The 27013-nt window shown below is 42.2% G+C and overlaps 2 protein-coding genes across 5 annotated transcripts in view; one reads left to right on the top strand and one right to left on the bottom strand.

Moving 5' to 3' along the window:
* Positions 1-27013, bottom strand: part of ZDHHC3 (zinc finger DHHC-type palmitoyltransferase 3) — a 37986-nt gene that overhangs the window by 7666 nt on the left and 3307 nt on the right. Inside the window, exons 1-6 of one of the 4 annotated variants that reach the window (XM_063407043.1) lie at positions 25986-26114; positions 14418-14747; positions 11592-11716; positions 8262-8358; positions 6269-6350; positions 4396-4526 (exon numbers count right to left, since the gene is read on the bottom strand). In XM_063407043.1, coding sequence (XP_063263113.1) covers positions 4396-4526; positions 6269-6350; positions 8262-8358; positions 11592-11716; positions 14418-14723 — 741 coding nt within the window. In that variant the 5' untranslated portion in view covers positions 14724-14747; positions 25986-26114. Of the gene's footprint in view, positions 1-87; positions 1746-4395; positions 4527-6268; positions 6351-8261; positions 8359-11591; positions 11717-14417; positions 14748-25981; positions 26115-27013 lie in introns of those variants that run through there. The other 3 variants (XM_063407052.1, XM_063407061.1, XM_063407034.1) reach the window with 3 other exon arrangements.
* On the top strand, positions 25663-26265 carry LOC134546946 (basic proline-rich protein-like). The gene has a single exon (XM_063390352.1). It carries the CDS (start codon positions 25663-25665, stop codon positions 26263-26265), a length of 603 nt encoding a protein of 200 aa, XP_063246422.1.

Below are 27013 nucleotides of genomic sequence, written 5' to 3'. Positions count from 1 at the left end.
CTGCTTGCATACGGAAGTGAAAGTTCAGAAAACCATTACAGATTTTTCCCAAGATTTGGAGCGAAGAAAGAAAGAACAGGAAACAAGTTTTTGGAAAAGTTTTATTGCATTTGTTTTCCATATGGAAGCATTGACAGATTGAAAAGATGCAGCATTCACATTACTTCCAAAATGAGACATCCATTAAATTTTTCCTTCCCTGATTTCTCTCCCTTTCCCGGTGGCTTTGAAGCAGTCTAAACAGGTCAGTTTCCAAAAAAATATTTTAAACCAAGGAAAGAAAAGATTCCTTGGAAGTCACAAACACAGCTGATTTGTGTATTCCCCTTGTTTGCAATTCATTTGATGAGCCCATGGGAGTTGTGAATCAAAAACATAATAAAATTCCTGCCTCAACACAAGATGTTGTAATTAACACTAACAGTTGGAATTATGAATGGTTTAGCTCTACCCGTTTTTGGAATGCCTTCTGTCCCTCCCACTTTTCATCACCACACAGTTCATAACAGCATGCATGCTCCTTACCATAAATATTTCCCGGTTCCAAACCTTTACACATATATGTGTGTGTGTTTATGCACATACACATGTATGCATGAACAGGAGAAAAGATTCACAAAGCTCTAAACCAGGGCAATGCTAACAATATAGAATCAATCACCCTGGAACACTTACACATCCCATCAATATTAGTCTTTATAATAATCTGGGCATTCATGTCAGTTTTTCACGTTAACACTGTTTAGCAGGCATTGCTCTAACAAGTCATTTACCAAGACAAACACACACCAAAAAACATGATTCTGCTATTCTAAACACTTGAAAATTAGCTTGCTTTCTTTCCTGGAAGTGTAAGGCATGTAATAATCCAAACAGTCTTCTAAATCTGCCACAGTTATCCTAAAGGGGCAACAATTTCCTGCACACAAGGGAGGGAACAGATAAAATAATGCCAGAAAGATGGAATCAGTTCTGTGGCTGGAAGGAAAAAGGAGGGTGGAGTGGGAACTGGTGTTGGCAACGTTTAAGTACTTTAACTGTTTGTGATCACCAGGTCAACTGGCTCACTTGCCCTGTTGCCTTCTGGTCTTGCACCTTTTGGTACATGAAGTATCTGCTTCCCGTTCAAGTTCACTTAGGAAAGAGCAATGTGCTCCTTCAGGGAGTCCAGAGGTGTCTGTGTAGGGCTGTTGGCACTCACATGTCATCCACAGAGCTCATCACAGTCAGGAGACAGCATGAGAATTTGCTCAGAAGAGGTGGGTCATAACAGAGAAGAGAGGATCCCCTTCACATTAGTTATGCCATACAGAAAGCAGAGAGGAACAAATGCCAGTGAAGTTAATGTGATAAAAAAGAAAGGAAAAAAAGAAAAGAATAAAAAAAGCAGCAGCAGTTTCAGCCAGAGATATAGAATTATCTAAAATGGTGGAATACAGGGCTTTTTTTCTCCTCTGCAATTATCAGCCATTTAATAGACATAAAAAAAGTTCATTTTGCTTTTTGTTTTAAACATTCATGGAAAATTTGTAACAGTAGTGCTGTAATATGTTTCTATTTTAGTGGAAATGCTGGTCAGGAATTCCTCAGACCACATATTGGTACGGGTCTGCTTTTCCTTGGTCTGGTGTTGCGAATGGGCTAAGCCATGCTATAGAGAACGGATGGCCAAATACTGCTTTCATGTTCATCCATTTTGTTTTTTTAGCCCATCTTCTCTCTTCCTTTTTCAACTGTTCTATTCCCTGAAAACAGAAATATCACATTTTCAGTCAAATACTCAGGTTTTGTAGTTCTGGATTCGGGGAAAGGTCTACTCTCACTTACCCCTTATCCAAAGGACAGAGAAAATACAAATGCATCTCTACTGTCTTTCCTTTTCTTCTCACTGTTTTATATTTAAAAATACTACAGCTAGAAACTGTTCCTTGGAAATAAAATTGCTTTCAGACCCACATACTTCAGAACCATTTTAAGACTGCCATCCAATTGCCTCTGATGCCAATAAAAAAACCCCACTACTTAAAACCAAACAAAAAGTATGTGCTTTAATGGCTGAATGCATTATGTGCTAAACAGATGGAAAATTTTAGAAGAAACCATTACAAGCTTGCAGTTAAAAAAAAAAAAAAAAGATCAAAAAACCCCACAAACCCAAAGATAATCTCTGTAATGCTCCCAGATTCACCAAGCAAGTTCAGGAAGTGCCCATGGCTCAGTGTAGCTGAGTCTACCTCGTGCGTCTTCATGTATCATCATTAGAATCACTGCTAAAACATGCATGGGCTGACAGCAGGGAGAGAGGGTTAAATAAGATACTGATTTGAAGAAATCATTGGCATTGTTTAGTAAAGGTTAGAGGCAGAACAAAAACAAGCCATAAAGCAGTCAGCTGAAACATTCACTAGTTAAACATTAAAAAGAAAATAAAAATCCATATTGTGTCTGAAGCCCAGGAAGTGAATTTGGTCTTTCAGGAAAGCCATTTATGCCTGGCTGCCACAGAAGCACAATGAGTAAGAGCAGTCACTGGAGACCATCACTCTCCCATGGGCAGCAGCAGCAGCTGGCAGATCACCCAGTTCCTTGACTCTGAATCTTTTGCTATGTCAGGTTTCTCCTGACCTACATGTGTCTCCCACACTACACAGTAATGCACTGCTGTACATCTGTGTGCCTCAAAGTACTGATGCTGGGAGCTCTGATGAACACAGCATGGGTCAGCTGCAGGAGCTGTGCTGGTAAATGTCACCTCCAGAGACAACAGCAAAATAGCAGGGTCCCTTCAGATAGAAAGGAACCACCCTGGCAGGACAGCATACTCAAGAGGAGGAATGAAGTCTCCCAGTGACTGGAATAGAAAGGTGAAAAAAGGGAAATACAGCCCTGTTTCTAAATGTAAATTAGAACACTGCAAGAGAGCACACCAAGAAGCATTCCACGTGGAAATATTCCTCTGCTCAAAACAGACTGCTTGCATACAGCTAGCTCAATGCTAGCAAACCAACAATGAGACGTTCCATGGAGCAGAATCCTTACTGGAACATATTAAATTAAAATCCTTACTGGTACATATTGAGTACCACCCAAAAATAAAAACCCACAACCCAACAGGGGAAGACCATATTCCATTCCTTTACTTTAGAATGTGGCATTGTTCCTTTATCTATGAGTTCCCAGAATTAGACTGGAAGGGAAAATCTGAGGACTTATTTGGGTGACCAGCCGTAGGAAGCAGTTTCTAAAAATTCTTGACAGGTTCCAAAGATAGAGAAATTCAAATATGATTTCACAGGCAGCATTGCTAATTTACACACTCGCTGATGAACACAAGCTCAGCAGGATCTGTACCATACTGTACTTTTTCTTGGGGCTCTCCCCATCAGAAGCACAGTGAAGTCTATCTCTGAGCACAGACAGGTGGAACATCAGCCTCTTGCAGAAGCCAAGCATTAAAGAAAGCACTGCAAAAAAAGGTGCAGAGCAATGGGCTCCTACAGCATATAATTCCAGTCACAGCTCTCTGACAGCAGCAAAAACACCTACTGTAGCTTCAGCTGGCCATGGGCAAACAAGGGGAAAGAAACCTAAAGGAGGCAGGGGAGGAAAGAAGAGTTGTCACTCTTTTAAAATGATCACTTCTCTCCAGCCACTCTGGTTAATTCAATTACCTGAGCATGCTTGGTGAAGAGTGGAAGTATTCACAAGTGTGGGAACACCCCCAGGAGTCACCAGCTCCATGTTTACAGAAGGGGGCAAATACATGGATTTAGGACTGTAATATTACTCTATAATCTCTACTATGCCATCTTCAAATTAGGGATGGCTAGGTGGATTTGTAGCAGACTGTATCCAGCAGGCTTCCATGAGCCTACTCTGCTTGCTTTTCTTTTTCCCTCTGGAAGGAGTTTTTCAACTGTTGAACAGGTAGCTAAGGCTGGAAAATCTTCTAGGCTAAAAGAAGTGTGTGTGTCTGTTTGTGTGTGTATTCCTCCCCCAACCACTCATCTTGGCTTTCCAGCACATAAACCTGTGAACAGTGACAACCAGGACATACAGTTGAATTTCAGACAATACCAGTGTAAAAGCACTTCATTAAAGGAAAAAGGTTCTCTAATCCACAGGGACAAATACTCTCTACAGAGAGGTTACCTATGCCTACCTAATGGGAGGTCCTGTCAACACAGCACCCCAGGCAATACACAGGGGTGTACTTCCCACTACTTCCCACAGGAACCCTCAGAGAGCACCAGCCAGCACTGTGCTAGCTCAGCTCTGCTACACTGGACCTCTCCTCAAAGGGTACCTGGGACTCCCTGAGCCATGAGGTAAAACCCAGCACTGTTTGTACAAATGGTGAGAGACAGGGTGAAGGAGAGAGTGCGAGACACCCACCGTTTCATCAGTGCAGATGGAGTGTACTTGGGTCCCAAACATAACTGAGGTGAAGATGAGAAATAGGAGAGCCTCAAAACACAAGAGGATGAGTAGAATCACTGTAGTTGGTGGAGAGAAGGAACTACATTCTGTGAAGACAAAACAATGGAGTTGGAAGGGTAGACAGCAAGTAATGCACCAGCTGCAAAAAACCTGCTAAGCCACAAGTTTCCCCATACCCAAACTATCAAATTATATACATTCCAAGAAAGATACACAGAGAAGCTCTGACATTCAATTATAAAATGATCACTCCCTCAAAATTAAAAAAAAGTTTAAAAAAACCCACCAAAAGCCCTGCAACACTTCAAGATTGCAACTTTCTTTTCCACTTTGGTGTTTCCCCAGCACACTGACTAGGCCACCATTCTCCTCTGTTTCACCTGGAGGCTGTCTCTTAAATCTTAGACTTAACAGATTTTCCACAGTGATAAGTCCATTAGAAATCTCAAGCTGGCACTCAGGACATGGGCATATGTAGCACCAACATAAAACCAGGGTGTGCTATCTTTTGTAACTGTTCTAAGCCGTAACTTAAAGAAGGTCAGATTAAACCAAGTTCCTATTTTTCCCTATTCTCAGTAGTGCAAATTCAAGCAAGAGCTGAAAAAAACCTCAAGAAGATAATTAGAAAGGAGGAGCAGAAGAAAGTAGTCTTACAGGGCCAACGTCATAGTTGAGTGCTGTAAATGCCAGAACATCTCCAGATTTTTCTAAAATCTAAGACTCTCACCAAAAGTCTGTCTTTTTCTAATGAGATCTTAGGCTTAAATGGATACACCATAATCAGAGAGTGCCACAATCTGCACAAACACATGGCAGCTGGAACAACATATCCATCTCTCCTAACAGCTCTGTTCTGCCACTTAAACATGGGACAGGCAGGAAAGTGTTATGAAAGTGCTTTCCCCACAGGAATAGGCTCTGAGAAAGGAGATAAGGGAAACTATATTTTGATAGATCCTTCCCTTCTGGCCCTGGCCGCTGCAGTCAAATGCAGATGTTCCCAGTGACAGCTGTTTTATAAAGTTTTGAAGTGCAAACAACCTTGTCAAATTCAATTCCTATGTGAATCCTGTGCAGTACTATGAACTAAAACCAGTCATTATACTGAATACCACTACTGAAATTCCAAGGAAAAAACTCCTCCTTTTCCAAAACAACTCACAAGCAGTACATGTGCACACACATGCTTTGTCACCTCGCTGTTCAACTCAGCATTACACTGAGGATTTCCTATATCCATTTGTGGTTTAGGAACATAGACTGACTGACTGTAAAAATGTACTCACTGACTACTTCAGAGTGAATGCCGAGGTTTTTGGTTTCGCTTTTTTGAGCTGCTTGGGCTCTGTTTTTGGTTTGCTGGGTTTATTTTTTTCTGAGGAAAGGAATTGTTTGTTCTTGTGAGGGTGGATTTTTGGATCTGAGCTAGCATGCTTTCCTGGCAGTCTTGCAAGAATGATTCACAGTAACCTTTTAAAAAAAGCATAGACATTCTTCTTATCTTTTGCTGGCATTCAGGAAATTAGTGCTGTGTTCATGTCAACAGTAGGTTATTGCACACATACTCCTTAGGTGTCTTCACATATCAGCTTTTCCTTAGGCACTATCAGCTTTAAGTTACAACAGGAGAGATTTCAGGACAGAGATTCCAGCAGGTCAAAAAGAATTATGAAGTTCCAGGACTGATCATTAAAAAGACCAAAAAAAAAATACAGATAGCATAGCAGAACCTTGATAGCATTCTTCTGTAACAAGCAAATTGCATTTTAAGTTCTTATTCAAAGGATAATCTGTTATTTTTATAAGGTATTTTGTTTATACTCACTTGTCCAGTCTTCTTCAAAGCAGTACAAGAAGTGAAATCCCACCATGATTAGAGCATGCAGGGAAATCAGTGCTATATACATCTGCAAAATGAAGGATGTAGTACAGGTACCAAGTGAGTTCAAAGACCAATATGCCAAATCTTCCCAACAATTTATTTAAAAGCATAGTGCTAATACTCCAAAATAAAACCAAGTCACAAAACAACTCCAAAAACAAACAAGCTCTCCCATCTCCCCTGAAAAAGCACTATCAAGCTGGCAAATGCCACGACTACACAGACTCATCCTCTGCTTACGAACAGCTCTGAGCGAACACAAGGCAGACTGCTGAATTCAACGCCAGCTGGATCCCAAACCCACCCTCCTGTGTCCCACAGTGGCCTTCCACACAGCTTACTGGCCTTACCTCAGCTTTCTGAGTACTGCAGGACTTCCAGGAACAGTAACACTGATCAAGTGTTACTTGTACAGGACACAAGTATCCTGTTGTCAAAGCTTACATCCTCGCTCTTGACACCAATACAGCTTCCCAGAGAAACAACAATCTGTTGTCCAGTATGAGGTTCAGAAAAATGATACATTTTTTTTTAAGCAGTACTTTCTCCTTTGTATCCAGCCAGTGGCCTGGAAAGCTTCTCTCAGGCTTTAATACTTTGTACTTAATAATTTTCGGTTTAAACGAGGTCTTAGTTTTGTAATAAAAACTGTGTGTAACAAAAAGAACAAAAGCTATGTGCAATGGTATGCATAGATTAGAATTTACTAAGACAGCCTAAAAAAATTACTCTTCTGAACTTACAAACTCTGACAAACATAGGCAGATAGTAGAAGTGACAGAGACTTTGTAACAAGAAACACCTCTGGAAGCAGTAAAAGGCAATAGGGGAGCATTCTGGTTTTCCTCACAAGCTGAGCATGCTGCTGTTCTTTCACTTCCTCATGTGCCAAAAAGAATATCCAAGAACAAAACCAGCCACCCTTATTTTGTTTCTCTCAACCAAACTAGGTCTTAAATACAGTCTGCTTAAAAGTGGGTATCAAGTTTTAATAGAAACTGAAATCCTTTTGAGAGGACTAGAACACCTAGCTCACTTCTCAAGGTAAAAAAACAACCCATTTGCTCATAGGAAAGAAATGGAATTCATTTTGTTCTGTAATCCACATCTTTGGAAATCACACCATAGAACACTAAGTCTGTCATTTAACTGCAAATCTCCTCATTTCTGCTTAGTAATATAGGAACATACTTCCTCAAACCTACAGATGTCTCAAAAGATTTATTAATAAAACAGAGCCTGAAATCCCTGAAACTCAGCCTTGTAATGTTCACTCTACTCCCACGGGATATTTGCAGTTCACTTTGATGAAACACATTTCAAACCTTCCAGAAATACCCACTGTTCAAGTCTGTACTCCTGTTTTCTTACTCACGATGCTACAGATATAGTACAAGAAGTCAAGCACCTCCTTGGTTTTCAAGTCCAAAAATAAACCACTTGCAATTAAAAGGTGGATAATTCTTATCCCAGGGGATACAGACTTCCCACTCCCTCCCTGAGATGTGGAAACAGCTCTTATTACATGATCCCACACAGATACTCCTCCAATTATAACATTTAGGACCCCTGCATATGGCCTGGGACCCTACCAGCCACTGTTTGATGTAAAAGGATGGCCCCTCCCTCAAAGAGCTCAGCACCACAATACACTACTCACATTACAAAATAGGTGCTGAACAACCATCAATACAAACCTCAAAAACCCCTGACAAATGCTTCCTGTGATGCCTTTTCCCCATTGCTGTGGACGGATGGGTGGGTGGGGGGGCAGTGTTCCTAATTACTGAAACAGAAGCCTACAGCAGGTCCCCATAAAGTTCTTCCAAAACACGAAGGAAGAGAACACCAGCCCTGGGAGCTGCTTCACCAACTATGCACTGCATTTCAGCACTTCCCACTGGACAACCTCAAGCATCACCTGCAAAATACTTACTGTAAACAGTACAAAGTACTTCTGGTTATTCTCTCCTACACAGTTATTGACCCAGGGGCAGTGATGGTCCATTTTCCGAATGCACCTCTTGCAAACACTGAAAGAACACAGGTCTTTATTAACAGCACTTTTCATTTCAGGAACACAAGATTCTACAGGGGTTCTGGGGATACAGAAACTCAGGAAAAGACTCAGAGGTCAAATCTGAACATAAAAGAATTTACTTGCTACCGTATTTATATTTGTGGTTTGCTTACTTGACTAAGCCTGCTCAAAATGAACCATACAATACCAAACCACCACTGCAAAAATTATTGCCACACATCAGTGGTTCTTTCCAAAATATGGTTTGAACAATACATTTGGGCAGATGGAAAAAATCTATGATTTTGTTTACTTTTAATCTATTTGGCCTGCAAAAATGTCCACAGATTAAAACCAAACAGAAATCACAAAGATATAAAAGGTAGTAATGAATAAAAATACTTTTCAGAGTTGCTAACAAGAGACTAAGGTTTATTTACCAACATTTGCTGGTAGTAGGAACTTGCAAAAAAAGAAAATTACATAAGGCATTAAAAAAGGTTCTTGACATCAAGGTAAGCCACATACTAGCAGAAAATGGCTGTGGCAGCCAGTCAGGAAGACAGTACCACAATATACATTTCAGGTGAAATTAGATGTTAAAGCACTTCACAAAACCAGACTAATAAAATCAAAATTCAAATTCTTGCCAGCTTGTAAATTGTGGCTAGAAGTCAAATAATTAAAACATTATTACTTTGTCTGAACATCATTCTCTTGCTTAGTCAGTAACTGCTTCAACTCACATAATAAAGAAAGTCTTTTTCTCTGCTGGTTTCTCATACGATAGGAGACGAATGGCAGTCAGTCTCCTGATACCACATTGTACAAACAAGCACAGAAATCAAATATGAAAAAACACAAAACCCCAAAGCAAACAAACAACAGCCCCAGAAAGGAAACAGCCACTCCAGAACAATTCTGGCAGCAATGAGACAGAAAGGACTAAGCGCTCTGCTAATTTTATTTTTCTTCTTATAACAAAAAAGCATTTTGACCTTAATATAAATAACAAACTTCAACACCCAAACACTTAAGGGAAACTCAAATGAAAACATAAACATGTTCTTATCAGCATGTATGGATAAATAATAGAAAACCTCTCTGTCAGAACAGCCTTTCACTCACTTTAATTGGTGGGAAGGGATAATCCCCAAGGATATGTGCTATGCTTGAAAAACAAATGAATTGCTATAGGCCTGATCCTAAATGAAAGTCCAGGCAGGCAAGCCCCAGCCTCCCAGCATGAGGCCAGATCAGGAGGAGCTCCTTCTCCTCAGGCAAACCTGGGTGCCCTACCACTTGTCAGCCCCACTTGCAGTGGAAAACAAGAAAAGCCTCATTTTGCCAGAACAAGCAACTTAAAATTATTTGGAGCTACGTGGGGACTAAAATCAGCAGGTACAGTAAAAGCAGTTTATTTGCCAGATAATGTACTTTGTAAGGCAAGTATCTCTCATTGTGATTAAAAAATAAGAAGGGGTAAGGTGAGGAAGGTGGTGAAGGAGGAGGATGCCTCCCTGTGTGCAGGTGTGCGCACACTTCCCTTGGGCTCTGGCAGAGGTGAGTACCCAAGCAACCCTCCACCTGCTCCTGCTTCCCCAGAGGGACATCCTCAAGCCAAGCCACAGATGTGAAAGAGACAGAAGAGGAGGCCGGGAGGGGAGTTTTATTCCATGTACACTTCCAAAAACAGCTGAGTGACAGGCAGAACAGGAAGCTAGGGAAGCTAGCTGGTGGAAAAGGAAACACAGAAACCACAACTAAACACTACAGGGAGCAGGGATTTCCCATACTCAGACACTTTCCCCCACTCAACCACCTAGCTTCCAAATACCGGCAGGAATAGTTTACCGGGCACAGGGGACTCACTAAATAGCACATTCATCAAAAACAGCCTGGTCCCTCTGGCATACAGCCAGCAGTATCTCCTGCTGATGCTCAGGTCCAACCTTGATGTGTTAAAGTCTAATAAGTCTCCCTAAGCCACAAAAAAAAAAAAGTTTGACTGAAGATTCTCAACATCATCAGTGCTCAGTGGATGCCCTTCCCAAATCTTGATGTCTGAAAATTTATCTTAAAGGACAGAAAAAAGGACCATGCTGACAAGGTTCTGTGTTTAGCCAGAGTCTTTTTCATTTACCTACACTGTGAGTCATCATCAAGACAGCATTTTAGATGTGAAGTTTCATTCATAATTGAAAAGCTGTCAGAGGGGATTTTACAGTAGCATTAATAAGTGATAGGCATGATCACATTGCTCCTGCTGCATAACCAACTCCTGATTTTCATTAAAATTAAAAAAAACCCAAGAAACAACAAAAAAGAAAAACACTTGCAAACTGAAGCTCTGAAAACAAATATGAAAAGAGCAAACAGCAGGACAAGTTTGCTCAGCTCATTACCATGTATTTCCCTCCCCACAAGACCACTGCAGCACTAGCCCAGGTACAAGCTCTCCCTGTATATGTTGGTTGTTGATTAGGTAAGGAAGTGACACCAGTGCAAACTTGTTAACTACTTACTGGAAAGCAGGTTCACTTGCTCTAAAAGCAGAAGAGAATTTTAGGAAGTAGTTATATTTTTTGCTCACTGCTTTTAGTACTAAAAAGCTCACTACCAGTTAGTCTCTTCCAGGAAGTTTATCCTACCAGAAAAAGAAAGGACATGACAGATCAGTAGGCATACTGATCTATCACACAGCACAAAGTCACAGTCACTCAATGAAAATGTGGAAGTCTGAACTCTTAAAAAATATATACAGTTACCTGCACATCAGTTTTAACTTAAATATCACTTCTAAATAGAATACATGATTAGACAAATGGGTTTGTGAACAAAAACAAAAATGGAAAAGACACTGACCCTTTGGGAGACATTTTATGGATCTCTATGCATTTTGGTATAGAATGTCTCTTTTCAACTCATGTTTACATGAAAATTTATGGAATGTCAGTCTGGAACCAAGGCAGCACTCAAAAATTTTAAGTGTTTCCCACTTTGCACAAAGTAGCCCCAGCCTCCTATATATGGAAATTTGTCAGAAAAGGTATGAGATTTCTTCTGAGAAGCTTAATGTGTCTGGTACTACTGGCAATAGAATTTGTATGCTAAAATTCCTCAACTGACCCACTCCAGTGGGTCCAATATCAATTGGTACAATCAACTGGGACTCCAATATCAAGGCACACTGGTGAATTACTCTTGAGGTCCTGATGAAACAGCCACCCTCAGAAAAGCCTTTACCTGCAGTGATGTGCTCTGTCGGGTTTGATGCTACAACACTTTGGGCACTTGTAAACCACCTGTCCTGGCTTTAGCTGTAAACTCTCGATGAACTCTTTTGTGGCATTACCTTTGGGTACAGCACCCTGCAGGAAGAAATAAACAAACCAGGAGATTAACTTGTGGACATTATGGCTGCTAAGAACAACAGGATGACTTAAAACTATGGGAGGGAAAGGAAGGAAAAGAAATAAAAGCTTCCCTAAAATCAACGGAGTTTCAAGAAGAGCAAGAAGATTCAGAAAAGAAATTTAAATGTGGTCTTAAAATATGGAACCACATATTCACATATAATTTTGGTAGGGCTTTTGTTGTTTTTTTTTTAAACATCAATAAACCTCCACTTAAGCAATTAGTCTTTTGTAGTCCTACAGTAACCTTAAAATATTTAAGAATCCTCATCCCTCTTTTCACATCAACAAATTTATGTCAATGTTTCCTATCACAAAGTGACAACTGCAGATGTTTTATGCCAGTAGAAGCAGCTTCTTCTGAAGTATCATTGTGTACACTAAGAGTTGCTGGTAAACAACTCATGTATTTATAGTTATGCTTCCATTGTGTATTTGTTATTTAAATCAGGGTTTAACATTCAAACAGTGAACACGAAGAATTGTCACACTGAATAAGACCAGGTAAAACATTTTAACTATGCAATTTCCACTCTAAAGTACATCTTTTAAATGGGTAACATACTGCTGCTACAGGAGCCCAAGTGCACGAGTTTCCTGTCTTTATAGGGACAAAAATTTGCTCAAAAAAACCCCAAACCCAAACCAAAAAAACTTCCTCGGCTCAAAAAAAAACACCCAAAAAACCAGCCATGAAACATGGTGTATGAAATCCCTGCTGGTACATTGGGCACAATTACTTCTGGTCATTCATGGCATTTTTATTGAAATAAAACCAGACATGTAATATTTTTATAGATTTCTAATGGAACAGTCTCCTTTTACTACATCTATACAACCTCCTAACAGCAATAAACAGGAATGATACACGAGTGAGAGAACTGCACATTGAACCAGTAGTATAAGGCTTTTTTAAGCAGTCTTGGCGGGGGGGGGTCCCACAAAAGCTCCCAACAGGCCTGATTAATTTAAAAACTAATCAAAACCAAAACTAATTTCCACAAAATGCTACAATTCATGTTCTCTTACTTCATGAGTATGCAACAAACCTCAAAACTTTAGGAATGTTTTTAGCAACGACACATTGGAAGCAGTTCCTGAAATGCAGGACACATGCTATCAATTGTGAAGAACGGAGTTGTTCATTTATTCATAATAAGAACTCTTGTTTGCCTTGCCTTGCTTGTTTGCCTCAGCAGTGCTTTCTGTTTCACTCTGATCCTACATATGCCACTGGTTCCCCAGGTCCTGGAAGCTTCCTTAATCCCAGACTCACTGTCTGCCAGATGTTAGTGCATCCCCTTTCTGTATCTTCCCTCCTGCATTTTATTTAGCTGAATTCCTCATTAAAAAAATGAAACAAAATCCCACTGGTTCTCCATCCACATACATAAATCCCACCTCACACTAGGAATTAACAGATCTTTTCCCAATTACTCTCAGCAGAGATTGTATCTGCTTCTCCAACACTGCTTGCCTAGCCCATATCGAAATACAGCTTTTGTTTCACAAGAGCTGCTGCTAACTCTGCAAAATTTTCCAGTGACCTGAAGGTCCCTAAACATAAAAATCACACAACACAATAATTAGCAACCAGCATTAGGATACAAACTATCTAACAAACTGCTGCAATCCTCTATTCCCGAGTCCAGTGATCAGAAGTTTCAGAGGCTAAGCTACTGCTCACACTTCTGCACAGCAGCAGTAGCACTCAATTCAACAGTCTTTACCATAAATTACAAGATTACCCCCAAACAAGCCATTTCTGCAGTTCTGTGGCTTCTGGGAAGAGCTGGAATCTAAGAAACAAAGATTATACTGAAGTCTTAATGGCACTTAACAAGGTTTCAAGGGGGAAATAACATTTGGAAGGGACAGAATATCAGAGGCACATCACCACTCCCAATAGCAACATTGGTGAGGAAGGAGACAGAAGTCTAAACTTGTCTTTTCTTCCACTGACTAGTGGAAATGGGGTTTTGAACTGAGTCTACTGTCCAGAGGTTATTAAACAAAATAAACCATCACACACCAATCAGAATTAGCATCATGGTGCTAAACTTTGTCACAAACTGGAAGATGAGAAAGCAGCAGATCTGATCTCTCAAAGCAATGTCCTCAGGATACATACAAGGGGATCTCACAATTCTGATGCTTCCCAACTTGCCTAAGAACTGCCATCTCTTAGCATGCTCAGACCGTATTTATTTCAGCATTGTCCAATACACTCAACAAAACCAGCAGAATGAGAGATGGTAACACATCTTTTCAAAACGACACGTGTTCTGCTCTGTTCTGCTGAAGCAGTACTTGCCAAGGCAGACAACCAAAACCAGCTTTTCCAGCCTGCCTGTTTGTCAAGACACAACAAGCCACAAACACGGGATTTGCCACTGGAGAGAAAACAGCATCAGAGAGAAACATTCTCCTTCCCAGTGCAGCAAGAGGAGCTGCTCACACAGGAATCTAACGCTGGGTCCTTAACTTTGCATCCGACTTGAGTGGGACGAAAAATTAGCATACCACTCAGCAGGCTGACACAAAAAAGTTATTTAAATCTGCCACTCACTCAGAAACTGAGTTACCCAACATCTAGCAGACAAGAAAAACACCGCCTGTTTCTTTCCGAGACACACAGAGAGAGGTGTATACTTACTGGATCTGTCAGCATAGCACGAAAATGTGAAGCCAAAGCGAGGAAAGCCAAGGTGTTGAACAGTGTGCCATTGATGACACTATAAACATAATCTCTCGATGGAACTAGCATGACAAGAAGGACTACAAAGTCGGCATAGAACACCAGCATCCAGGTAACGACAGCACATGCAATACCACAGCCATCTCGAATAAACCACATTGTTCCCAGGGAAGCGCGGCTAGGAGGTGGAACACACTTTTCTGGCTGGAGGTATTCAGGTATCCTTTCAATATCTCTGAAGCGGTGGACTGGAGTAATCATCATAGGCTATTATGTCCATACTTGCATCTGAAAGAGAGTCAGAAACAGTGCTCACTGCTCTGCCAGACATCCAGACCTCTGTTTGTATAATGGCATGGTCATCACATGGGAAAGTTGCAGAAAGCAAAATGAGAAAGCAAAAAAGGTAAATAAATCAAACACAAAATAATGGATTGGGAAACCACACTCTTGTGCTTATCGGAACACTCCTTACTCAGAAGACTCTAAGTGCTTTTAAGAAGTGCTTAATTATACACTAGGTCTACCTGTGTGCCACCTACACCTCCCTAAGTGGAAAGGCAACAAGCATTTTAATGAAGAAAAAGTCATCAGGTAGGAGCCAGCAGGAGCTGTCACAACACGAACGGAAGCAAGAACTCAGCACTGTCATGGGAGGGGAGAAAAGAAAGTTCTGGCACAGCTGGCAGGGTCCCTTTTTGCTCCTTCAGATTTGGGGAGGAGAAGGGTCTTTCCTACACATACTGGGAAACCTAGCAAGTGGAAGAGGTTTCCTTTCTCCTTACTCATTGACTCCCAGCTTTGGGGTAAAAGTGCAAAAACAAACACCTGTACAGTTAGATTTACAAGAACTGATTAAAACGCAACCCAGAAAAGATCTTGACAGGAACTTCTAGTCTTGGTTGGAGGAATAAATTTTCCAAGAACAGCTGTCTCTCACCTTCTCCTCTGGCCTCACATCCCCAATGGCATTTGTTTTACCTCCCCTTCATGATTTCCAGCCAACTCCACTCTACTGGAGCAAGAGCACCATCACTGACCCTGTCCTTCTCCTCTCCAGCTCTGCAGACATCTTGTCTACCAGAGGGTAAGATCCATCTTGGAACCAGGAACAGTAATGCTCCAGGTATGTGCCATGCTTGTGTAGTTCCAATGTAACTCTTACCAAATACAGGCATTTGAGAAAACAGAGAAGGTGCTCCTAAGTCTTTGGCAAGGGATCAATCCATCTGCACTCAATCCATCCACCACTCAATGTTGGAGCACACCTGGAATGCTACACTTTGAAAACAGCTCTTTACACACCCAGCAACCTTTTCCAAAGACACTTCTACGCAGAGTATTTGCTCAGTGCTCTAAACACTTCATAACACTATGCCTTCTAAAGACACATCTTCTACAAAAATGGCTTTGATAATTCTACTACCAAATACACTGAATTGCATATTCCTGAATGGAAGGTATCAGCCTCCTGCTATTTCAAAATGTAAGGCTTATTCTCATGGCTTTGCAAAAAAGAGTGTTCATTATGCCGTTTAAATTCAGAGAAAATGTTCACCACTAATTGTGTTTTCAGTCAAAAAAGTTCACACTAAAGCTATTTTTGTCTTTAATTGTTTAAAAATGGATATATTTTAGAGAAAACATAGTGAGAGAATTGCAGAAATCCCTAGGACTTCAAACTTTTCTCCAAATGTTATGGCTAAGTTCTGCCAAGTACAAGAAGAAAGCTCTACTCCGCCTAGCACCAACGTAAATGGAGATGTTGCAACAGGGAAGGAGACGATAGTTTACTTTTCAGTTGTTATTTTAAGAAGACCAAATTCATAAGAGGACAATTATTCTTTCACAGCCAAAGAATAAGGTTATTAATGAGCAGGATGATTAATTGCGTTCAAGCACAGAAGTGACAAGCTTTGTGCCCCTGAGTGCAAGGGACACGAAGAGAGGTACTGGAACTGCTGTGGCCAGAGTGAGAAGCAAAAGCCAGGAGCACAAACTTCCTAGGTGCACAGGAGCACATGAACTAGACTACTTACAGTATTTGTTTTCTAACACAACTTGTATAAATAAACTAGGAGAATTAGGTATTTTCTTATCTTTCCACTTTGAACATTTAGTATGCTGCCAAGCTGTTTTAAGATGATTTATGAATCTGAAGAAAGTCACGTGGATTAATGTTAAAGTATCAGTCAAAATATCAGTCTTTTGTTTATACACACATCACACAGAACAGAAATATCAAGATGAAAATGTCCTTGTGAGGATGTCATTTACTATGGCAAGAAAAAAGCCCACAACACAAACCCCACTCCTCATTCACAAAATTCACATAACACATTGTAATTACTCTGTATTTTAACTACAGCTATAATTTAGCCTCATGATTCCTGATATTTAGGAAGACAAGCTATGTCATTTTCATAAACAGTGATTAACCAAACAATCTGGCAGTCTAAGTTCAGATAAATCTATACCTACTAGTACATGCATACCTTTTCTCCCGTTTTTCACAATTTCTGTAAGGACAATTATGTATTCATACACTCACACAGACTTATTTCTAAGTATTTCTAAGACTTAATTCTTCCACTCCCTCAAGGAAACAGGTTAACCTTCACTGCGTTGTTTAACAATCTTATTAAAATTGCTATGCTTGTTTGCCAGCTCGAAATAAAACTGACATAATTAAAGACTCACACCTGACAACTGTGTTTAGTTGACAAGAACATCACATTACATTAAAAAGCAAGAAAGAAAACTGTAATTTAGGTGTTCAATTTTCTATTGAAAGTTTAGACTTGACACATCAGGTGCAGTTAACCAGCTGGGACAGTCCTGAGCACTGACTCTCAGAATTTTTTGCCTAGACTCTGAGCCTTTTTTTCCCCCTAAGGTTTTGTATCCCAAAGCAAAGGAATCAAATAGTCCTAGGAAAAGCAAATTCCTATTTAACAAAGGAATCAGTTTGACAAGTCACCTTAAGGTCAGTACTAGCAAAGACTGACTGAAAGCTGAACAAATACACAGTGATTAAGCTGTGGGTTTAGTCCTGAACAGCACACTTCAGCAGTAAAATAAAAATTATTCTCTCTTGCAAGTGCAGGAAGTGGTTTCACTCCAATAAAAGTTCTACAGCTCTCTCTCAGAAATATCATTAAGCTAAACTGGAGAAAAAAAAATAGAAAAATCTATTGCCGTGTAACTGTCTAAGGAGAAATGGAAGGAGCCCTGAGGCCTCCCCAGTCTGAAAGTCTGGAGACTCATTTCTGCAGTGAGTTAAGAGGACAGCACTCAGGCCCCTGGTTATGGCTGGAGGACAATTTTGCTTTTTAATGTACTCTGCCATCTAATGCTTGCTTTAGAGGCCTTATTAGGCAACAAAATAAATTGGTACATAAACACCATACATTATTTGAGAAATACATATGTGTTTTAGTGTTCATTATCTTAAGAGTCAAGCTATAGGAGCTTGGAGTGTCAGCTTCTCTCCTACATGACCCAGTTAGTGGGGTTTTTTAAATTCCTTGTTCTTACATACACTAATATCTGTTTTGGTTTATGTTGTCCAGTTTGGTATTTTCAGATAAATAATACAACAACCAAAAAGCAAAGATTGTGGCAGGATGGAAGCAGTAACTTGCCCTAACTGGTTTGCCCTTCAATCATGCTGCATATGAACTTAATTTATAAATACAGATGGAATATGTCAGCTCCTCCTGCTCTAGAGCAAGCAGTGTAAACAATGTAGGCAAAGGGCTTAAGGACTTAATCTTGGTGTCAGGCTACAAGAGAGGCCACTAGGTAAGTGTGAGATACAATGACAACACACACATCAATTCAGCTTAATGACGTGACAGAACAAAGACCTTTTCTCTCTTTTTATCCGGAAGGCATTTGGCAATACGGGAACAATCAAAAAACATGTAATACATAAGTTTGAAATGTAAACAAAACAAATGAAAATCCACTTCCTCCTACAATGAACACTTAAAATGTGCTATTACACCCTCCATAAACTGTCTTTTTATCTGCCATAAGCCATGTCAAAAAAATCTGGTTTTTAATGGCCTGTGACAGCCAAAGGATTTGTTAAGAATGTACAAACAAATGATGTGGGCCTTCACCTAGTAAGTACTTGAAAGCTACCTGAGGTTCTGCTGTAAAACTTACAGCAAGCTTAAAACCACCATCATCACGAACCTGCTGATTTTCATGTAATTATTCGTGTTAGTGAAGTCAAGCACATGGGTATGACTTGCAGAGCTACAGCATTACCATGTACATTGCAACCATTTCCTCTGTTACAAGTCCATTAACTGAACTTTGGGAAGAGGTTACATTTTCATTCTGTCATATGAACTAAGTGAATTTCAAGTTCTGCAAATTCCATGAAAACAATACTAGGGAAAAAAAAAGAATAAAAATAAGACAGATAAAGGCAGATCATGGACCTTTTTTTAGGTTTTCAGTTTTTTTTTTTCCTTTAAAGAAATACTTCATGACACAGAGTACTCTGAGAGCTCACAAACAACACTGAAGTTAATTTTTTTATCATCAAAAGGAAGTAAACATACATAACTAGTAGTACTGTATTCACAACAGCTAAAATAGGCAATCCAGATCAACAGGACAGATGTCCTTTTATACACAATCAACCAGCTCCAGAGAGAGAAACTGCAGGAGACTTAATTTTTAAGTTTATTTCATTTTTCTGCACATAAAACTGCATAGATTAAAACACTGCATATTTAATATTCCTTTGCAAGAGATGTAAGAGAAGGCGAGTTTCCTAACTGAAAGGGTTTTTACCTACACCTCTCCTGCCTACAGTTCCACGCAGCCAAAATCTCACAAGCTTGCAAAAACTTGCCGAAGCAAAGATAATAAGAAAATATCAGGTTTTATATGTATTTTCCTAACGGCTCTTGCAAAGCCTAAAAAGCTTTATCTGATCTGCAGGAGTGCAACAAAACAGGCCAGCTATGCTGAGAATTTTTGGCAGTCTCCTGCAGATTCATCCAGATATCCACCGGCATGGCAGTTTCCAACCCCAGGTTTACAAAGCCCTGGAGGGTCAATGGGACATTTCTAACAGGTCTGTGAATGGCAGCTAAAAAAAGCAAACCTATTATTAGCAGGCTCAAATTTGTTACAAAGAGCTGTACTTCCATCAGAATACTCTTGGGACTCCACACAGGGTTAAAAAACCCAAACCAACGACAAACAAAACCAACCCCACCCCAACTCGGCTGAAAACCCAAACGGGTAAAAACCTCATCTTGGGTTCCAATGGCACAGGCAATAGGGAAGAGGCGGGCGCGGAAGTTAAGGCTGTGCTTGCAGGACACCCGATGACTCAGATCAAATTATCACAGGGCAAAGTCGGCGCTGCCAGCCCTCCTCCAGCCACCTCAGGAGCAGGGAACAGGATTGTGCCTACCACACATACTTATTCATTTTTCTCCTGGAAATTCAGGCTACATTAAGGAGTATAGTTACAGCCTAAATACTACGTTACCAGCTATGCATCTGCTTTTACCAAAAGGCTCACAAACATCTCAAGATTCTCCTGAATTCTTTGGCTCCTGAAGTCAGGCAATTCCAACACTTTCAGCTCCCATACTGAAGAAAAATGGCATAAAGAAATCTTTAAAAAATTACAAGGTTTAAAATAAATTTGTATTTCCTGAGGGTAAATGCATAGGCTTGGATTAACTCCCTTGAAAAGGGGAATAGAGAGCGTGTAAAATAACATTTTTCTATACATGAGGTAAGTGGCTGCATTACAATGCTTTATAGTAATTGTTTACAAAACTGTTTATAACATCAACTATTTGATATTATTTTCTATTTTTAATTTATTTCTTACTTCAAAGAGGTCACACGTGAACAATGCCTAGGTAAAAACAGCTCACACTAAAATCATACTTTCATTATTTTTATTAGAAGCATATTAGAGAGGAAGATTTAACTGAAGTCATGCCTTCCTGAAGAACACATTTGAATAATACACAGAGGGAACTTCTCCCTGAGGAAAGGGGAGGGGGAAATTACCTCAAGGATGTCTGTCATATCTAGAAACTCCATCCTGAGGGCTTGGATCAGGCTGAGAGTGACAGCCTCAAAGGAGATGCAGCCACATAAGGCACAAACCCCTCAGTCCTCCTCTAATTTACATCAGTGTAGACAAGAAGCAACTTCAACAGTGCCAGAGGAATTCCATTACTAGAACTGAAGGGAAAATAAGGCCCTGTTTTCGGAATTACAATGCAGAGGTTTCCCTATCCTGGTGCTTGTGGTATGCAGTCTCTCAGGGCAGATGGTAACAGCTTCCTGGTTAATGCCCGTATCATTTCTGTTTAACTAATGGACATGTATTGTATAAATAAATTATAGTGCAATAAAGACTGATCTAAGAGTCTGAGTTAGCTGGTGGCTGCACCCCCACCAAAAGGCCTGTCAGCTGCTAGCCTGAGCAAAGGAGAGCAAACACAATGTAGTTACTGTCCAAGGTACAAAACACTGGACCACTATGGATGAATGACAAAATTGGGGCAAAATGTAGAAACAGGGCACAAATCACAAGGGCACCAAGACTGAGGTCAGACTTGGATCTGACTTGGTCTGATCACAAAGTTAGAGATCTTAATAAGTCTTTCATCAGAGATAGAAGGTACTTTATAAAACTGTCATTAAGTAATGAACCATTACAAAACAACTGATAAGTTTTAAACTATTAGAGCTGCAAGGAGAACAGAGAAATTCTGTGCCTTCAATCTCACAGTTTCCCAGTAGACCAAATACACACACAAGCTACTTAACCTGTGTCAAAAGAGAAATATTAATCCTGAACATACATCTTTGTTGCATTGCCACCTATCTAAAGTTAAGCACTGGAAGGAATGAGCAATCGTGCAGGAGAGACTGCACCAGAAAACAGAAAACAACAGATGGGGATGTCATGCTTTCCCACAGCATTGCAGTTATCCTGAATGCACAGCCTGATGAGAGACAAAACAGGAGAAGCCGTCCTGGTCTTCTAGACAGCTTTGCAATTTACATGCTGACTCAGGACTTAAAACAGCAAGCCACTGGATTCGGGGAATACAAATTCTCAATTTGTCCTTTATCACTTTTTTTTCTTTTAAGAAAGACAAAAATTAAAGGAGAAGGTTTATCTATAAAACTGGTATTATTTTTAGTTTTAATTTAAAAAACCACACAACTTTCATGGCATAAGGAGTATGTTTTGCAGAGCAGGAAAGAGCTGCAGCTTTAAAGTTTTAATCATAAGAAGAAGCTGGCAGAACCCCTCTAGTCTAAAAAAAATATTCTAAATAGTATCTTTCAAGGCAGAAAGAGCACTTTAACTACCAGACACACGTTTTCACTCAAGATGGTCTATCACAGGATCTGGCTCTCACCTGCTTTTGCTACAGCCCCCTCTTCACAAGCATGAACAAGCCACTCATTCTCTGATTTTATTCCCCTGCCTGTAGTTTATTATTCTGCCTTACCATACAGCAGCAGGTAAAGATGTAGGTATGAAGGCTGTAAGGCATTCAGATTTTAAATCTACATGCCACACCTAAGCGGATCCCTAAGCCAGCTACAGAAAGTACGCAGGGTGTACATTAAAATAGCACATTAACAACACAGGAACCAAAAAATCATCACCTCCATCCTGCAAAGTTAAAATCACAACTACAACAAACATATGCTGCTACTTCAGGGAACTGGAAAAACCTGCAGGTTCAAAGTTGCTGTAGGTTAAAGCTTTTGAAACATAGCAAAGAACATCTGAGTTGGCAAACTAAGCATTTCTTGCTTTGCTCACTTTAGCATTGGCAAGCAGAAGGGATCCTTGCTGCCATAAAAATACAGTTTCTGTGTGTAAACCTTAATTTTCCTTTCTTTTGAAATATGGAGAGTTCCAGACAAGACCAGCTACTGTATATATCTTCCTTATCTATTCTGTGCTATATTGGACATCAGTAATTCAAGTGGTCACTGCAAAGACCCAAGATGACTATCACATTACTACCTTTTTCAACTGCTACAGCCCTCTCTGTATCTATGGCATGGTACTATTGCCTTCCCACAAAGCCTGTATATGTCTTTTTTCCCCTTTTTTTTTTTTCCAATAGCATAGTACTTTACTCACTCACACTGTTTCAGCATCAGCCCACTTGTTTTAACTTCTGCATGCTGCACCACATTCAAGATTGGTCACCCCGTCAGTTCTGCATTATTGCAAAACTCACAGCTGAACATGACAAACACACCACCCACGAGCAGCCCAGGAGCAGAAACATCAACAAGGGCCTTGCATTTCCTCTCATTCAACATTCCTCTGTTGTCAAAGGATCTTAACAGTGAGTTTTCTGTGTCTTTTTTTACTTGCTGTTTTACTTGCTCCTGGAATAGCGTTTCCCAACATTTTTCTAGCCGAACTCTACTGCTGTACCCTTCCTGCTCATTTCCTTACCTTCCCATGCCTATCCTCTCTCTTTTTTCCCCCTCCTCTTGCACTCCTACCTCTTCTCCTGTAACAGCACTGGTTCTGTACAGTCACCCTGTAACCAGGTGGTGCAAAGAGGTATGTGGCTATAAGCCTGGACAAATCTCTCGCTCCATTCTCCAGAAGCACTCCCAGGCAGCCCCCAAGCTGAGGATACAGCTCGAAGCAGGTGAATTAACAGGAATTAACATGCCAGTGCTCCTGTGCAGTGAGCCAGCACCTGGCTGCACCTTGCCTCTAACACCTCACTAGCAGGGAGCTGCTGCCATATGAGGAGGTCTTTGGCACCCACACCCTACAGACAAGCTGGCTCGCTCTTTTGGACTCCCTCTCAGAAGGACAATGTGTGAAATGTTACTGGCAGACTTGCTGCACTGCAGCTCCAGGCAAGGGCTATCTTCTTTCCTTATTGCCTGCACAACCCAGGAGACACACAGCTTCAATTAGGAAAGCTTTAACTTCTCGTTTTCTTGAACACAACCCCAAGCTTCAGATCAGTTACATGCACAGGTTAAATATGATGTTCCAGGTACAATCGGTCACATTTAGTTTGCTTCAACCAGATAAGCACAGGATGGGGGAAATAAAAACTGACAACAAGCTATTCTGTCGTGTCATATTCTACATTATCTGCTGTCTTCTGTCAGGAAGGCAGAAAAACTGTATTCCTGAATATTGCCCTAAGAAAAAGGTTGTGTCTACACTGCAGAGGGATCAGAGAAAAGCGTAAGCTCAGCCAACTAACATCTGCAGAGACCGGCTGAGCTACAGCCAGTCCATTTTCAGACTGATCCCACTGTGGGCACCCATCTAGTCTCCTCCACAGGAGAGATGCCTTGTTACAGCTGTGTGGGAAATGTCTGCATAGTAAAACCAGCTCCATGAGCAAGTCTTCCTGAAATAATGCAATACACAGGTTTACACTGCATGGACTATGCAACACTGCTAGCTCCTGTTCTGCTGGAGGTGCACAGCAATCCATCCATTGAGAAAAGTGAATTCGTATTAGGTAAGCAAGAGATTCACCAAAGCTGAGCTACGATTGCCCATGATACACACATACTGTTGAAGACTGTCAGCTGTTCCCCCTTGCTGATACAAAGAAAACTGCCCAGAAAAAACACATAACTACTTGGGCACAGCAAACCTGCATCTGTGGAGGAATTAAGCATTCATCTTCTTGCAACCTGCTCCCATTATTTGGAATAAATCACATTTGTGTACTTTTGTCTAGTACCAAACAAGAAATTTCAAACTGAAATAGACACTCTCATCTGTAACTACATCACTTAAAATGAAAATGAAAAGGAAGCAGAAAAATACATGAGAACACCCAATAGATGTTATTGCTATAGGTCCTAAATGACACAACAAATACTTTGGGTTTTAGGCACACCTGGTATGTGCCCTTTTATAAAGCTATAAACACGAAGAGTTTCTGGGTCACACTTTTGAAATCTCAATGAACATTCAGTCAGACACAATTTACTACCAGCAGCAGGTCCCACTGGTGTCACAAACACTATTGCATCAGTGAGGCAGCACCAAGAGCTATGCTGACAGAGTCATAGGCTTTGAAGGAGTGGATCTTTATTGCACATGGGGCTGCATTTTTTAAAGACGTAAGAATGGCGTGGCTTCCCTTATGATGACTCTTATCACTGAAATGCCTGTAACATTACACAAAAGACTTATCTGTTGCTTTCATTAAGCAAAGATAACCATGGTCCTCACTAATGCCTCGCTCTGTGTACACTACAAGACAACCAATGCAGTCACTCACTGGAGCTCAACAGTCCCTCCCTTCTGTGGGATTCCACTGTATCAGAACAACCATCTAAATTCAGGCTCCTTTCCTACAGATCTGACATTGCACACACACCTTTGCTGTGCCTGGAGTCTGGCACGCTGTCACTCTCTCTCATGCTGAATAATACAGTTTATCTTTTCTGAATCAGGATCAAGGGAAAGAGATCTGAACGAACTTTGCTGTCCATCCCACATCCCTCAATGGTACACACCGAGTGGAGAGCCCGTCAGGGACCAGACTGCTGCGCCCTCCTCCCCAAGGCCTGTTTTCATGACTGTTCTCTTGAAGACTGTTTTCCAATGAGCCATCACGAACTCTTGCTTCTTGTTAAAAATCCACCTTACACAACGGCTCCAGTAACACGTAGAAGCTGTCGTTCTAAACCAGTCGGGATCGCTCGCTACCGCCTGGTAAAACTCACCATCGGTTTCAACTAAACCGGCCACAGTACAGCGCCATGGTTTCGCCACGGATCGCTCCCGATGCCGAGGGCACACCCGGCCGATGGTGCCATCGGACAGCCTCAGCCACGCGCCTGGTGACCAGGGCCACCTCACAAGCGACAGGGTCAGCTCCACTCGCTGTGCAGCTGCTCGCCGGCGGGCACGTCCCATCGCCGCAACGCATTAGCGAGTTACAGGACCACTGCAATCCACCGACAGGTCACAGGACCCCGACGGAACCGCTGGAGGCTCCGACTTCAAATTCCCTGCCGAGGGGGACTCAACGCTGCTCCAAAAGGCCGCGGACCGACCCAAACCACGTAATTAGCCCGGTATCACTTAACGTGTTCATTCTCCCAGTATAAAAAGCCCAGCGCTGGAAGGCGGCGAGGGGAGTGCGGGAGCCCTCTTGGCGTTTCCCGACGGATGCCCACATGTCCTGGGGACGCCGCCGCGGGACACGACCCGCCGCCCTGGCCGGGAGACCCGCCGAGGGACGCGGAGCACCGCGCGGCCCTCGGGCGGCCGCGCCATCCCCGGGCTCCGGCACGGCCGAGGGGCCGCGCGGGCCGGGGACACCAGGGACAGCGGCGGGGCGGTGGAGCGGCGCAGGCGGCGGCGGGATGGCATCCACCGGCGGCCCGCTCCCGGCTCCCAGCTCTCTGCTCCCAGTTCCCGTTCCCGCCCCGGCACACACCTGCCCGCCCCCCAGCACCCCCCGCCCCGCGCTGTCAGTCGCACCCACCTACCCCTGTGGCCGCCGCCGCCGCGGGTCCGGCGCGCCCCGCCGCCCCCGCGCCGGCAGCGGCACGGCACGGCACCGCACCCCCCCTTCCGCCGCCCGCCCGCCCCTTGCGCGGAGGTGGAGCGGCCGCCGGGAGGAACCAGGAAGTGAACGGCGGCGGCGGCGGGAGGCAGCGCGTCCCCGGCCCTGCCCTTCCCCGCCCCACCGAGGGCTCCCCGGCCCGTGGACGGGCACCGGCGCCGGGCCCCGTGCGGCTGCGGCCGCCTGCGCCGCCTGCGCGTTAACGGCCCGGGCGTGCGGTGTCTGGGGGGGAAATGCGGGTTTTGCGAGGAAAAACCCCACACTTTTTTGTTTTGACATAGGAACAGATGGTTCTGCCTCACCGGGCTCCTCTGAGCCTTAGGAAGGTTTAAGGTGGTTTTGGTTTGCAGGTATCCAAGATCTGTTGGTACCTAAGGAAGAGCCGTGCAGCGAAGAGCAGTGGGGATGTTTAGGGGACTGCAGCATCATTCTTCGGAGGAAAGGCTGAGCGAGTTGGGCCTGTTCAGTCTCGAGAAGAGACTGCTGAGAGGGGACATCGTTAATGTGTATAAAGGTCTAAAAGGAGGGGGGTGTGGATGTGCCAAAGAGATGGAGCCAGGCTCCTCTCAGTGATGCCAAGCAATAGGATGCGAGGCAATGGGCAGAAACTGATGCACAGGATGTTCCATCTGAATGTGAGGAAGAACTTTACTGTGTGGGTGACCATGCACGGCAAGAGGTTGTCCAGAGAGGTTGTAGAGTCTGCCTCACTGGAGATACTCGACAACTATGTCCACAGTCCTGTGCCATATGCTCTAGGATGGCCCTGCTTGAGCAGGGAGATTGGACCAGATGACCCACTGTGGTCCATTTCAACCTGTGATTCTGTGATTTTGTGATTCTCTGACAGAGCACTCCACTGCAGGTGTCATGTTCAGAGCCAGAGCAAGGACTGAGTTTGCTTCACACTCTCCATGTCAATCCACTTCCAGCAATCAAGCCGCTGCTTTG

Source organism: Prinia subflava, chromosome 1, assembly GCF_021018805.1.
Source record: "Prinia subflava isolate CZ2003 ecotype Zambia chromosome 1, Cam_Psub_1.2, whole genome shotgun sequence".
Taxonomy (NCBI): Eukaryota; Metazoa; Chordata; class Aves; order Passeriformes; family Cisticolidae; genus Prinia; species Prinia subflava.
Note: the sequence above shows the minus strand (reverse complement) of the source record. Positions and strands in the feature narration are given on the sequence as shown.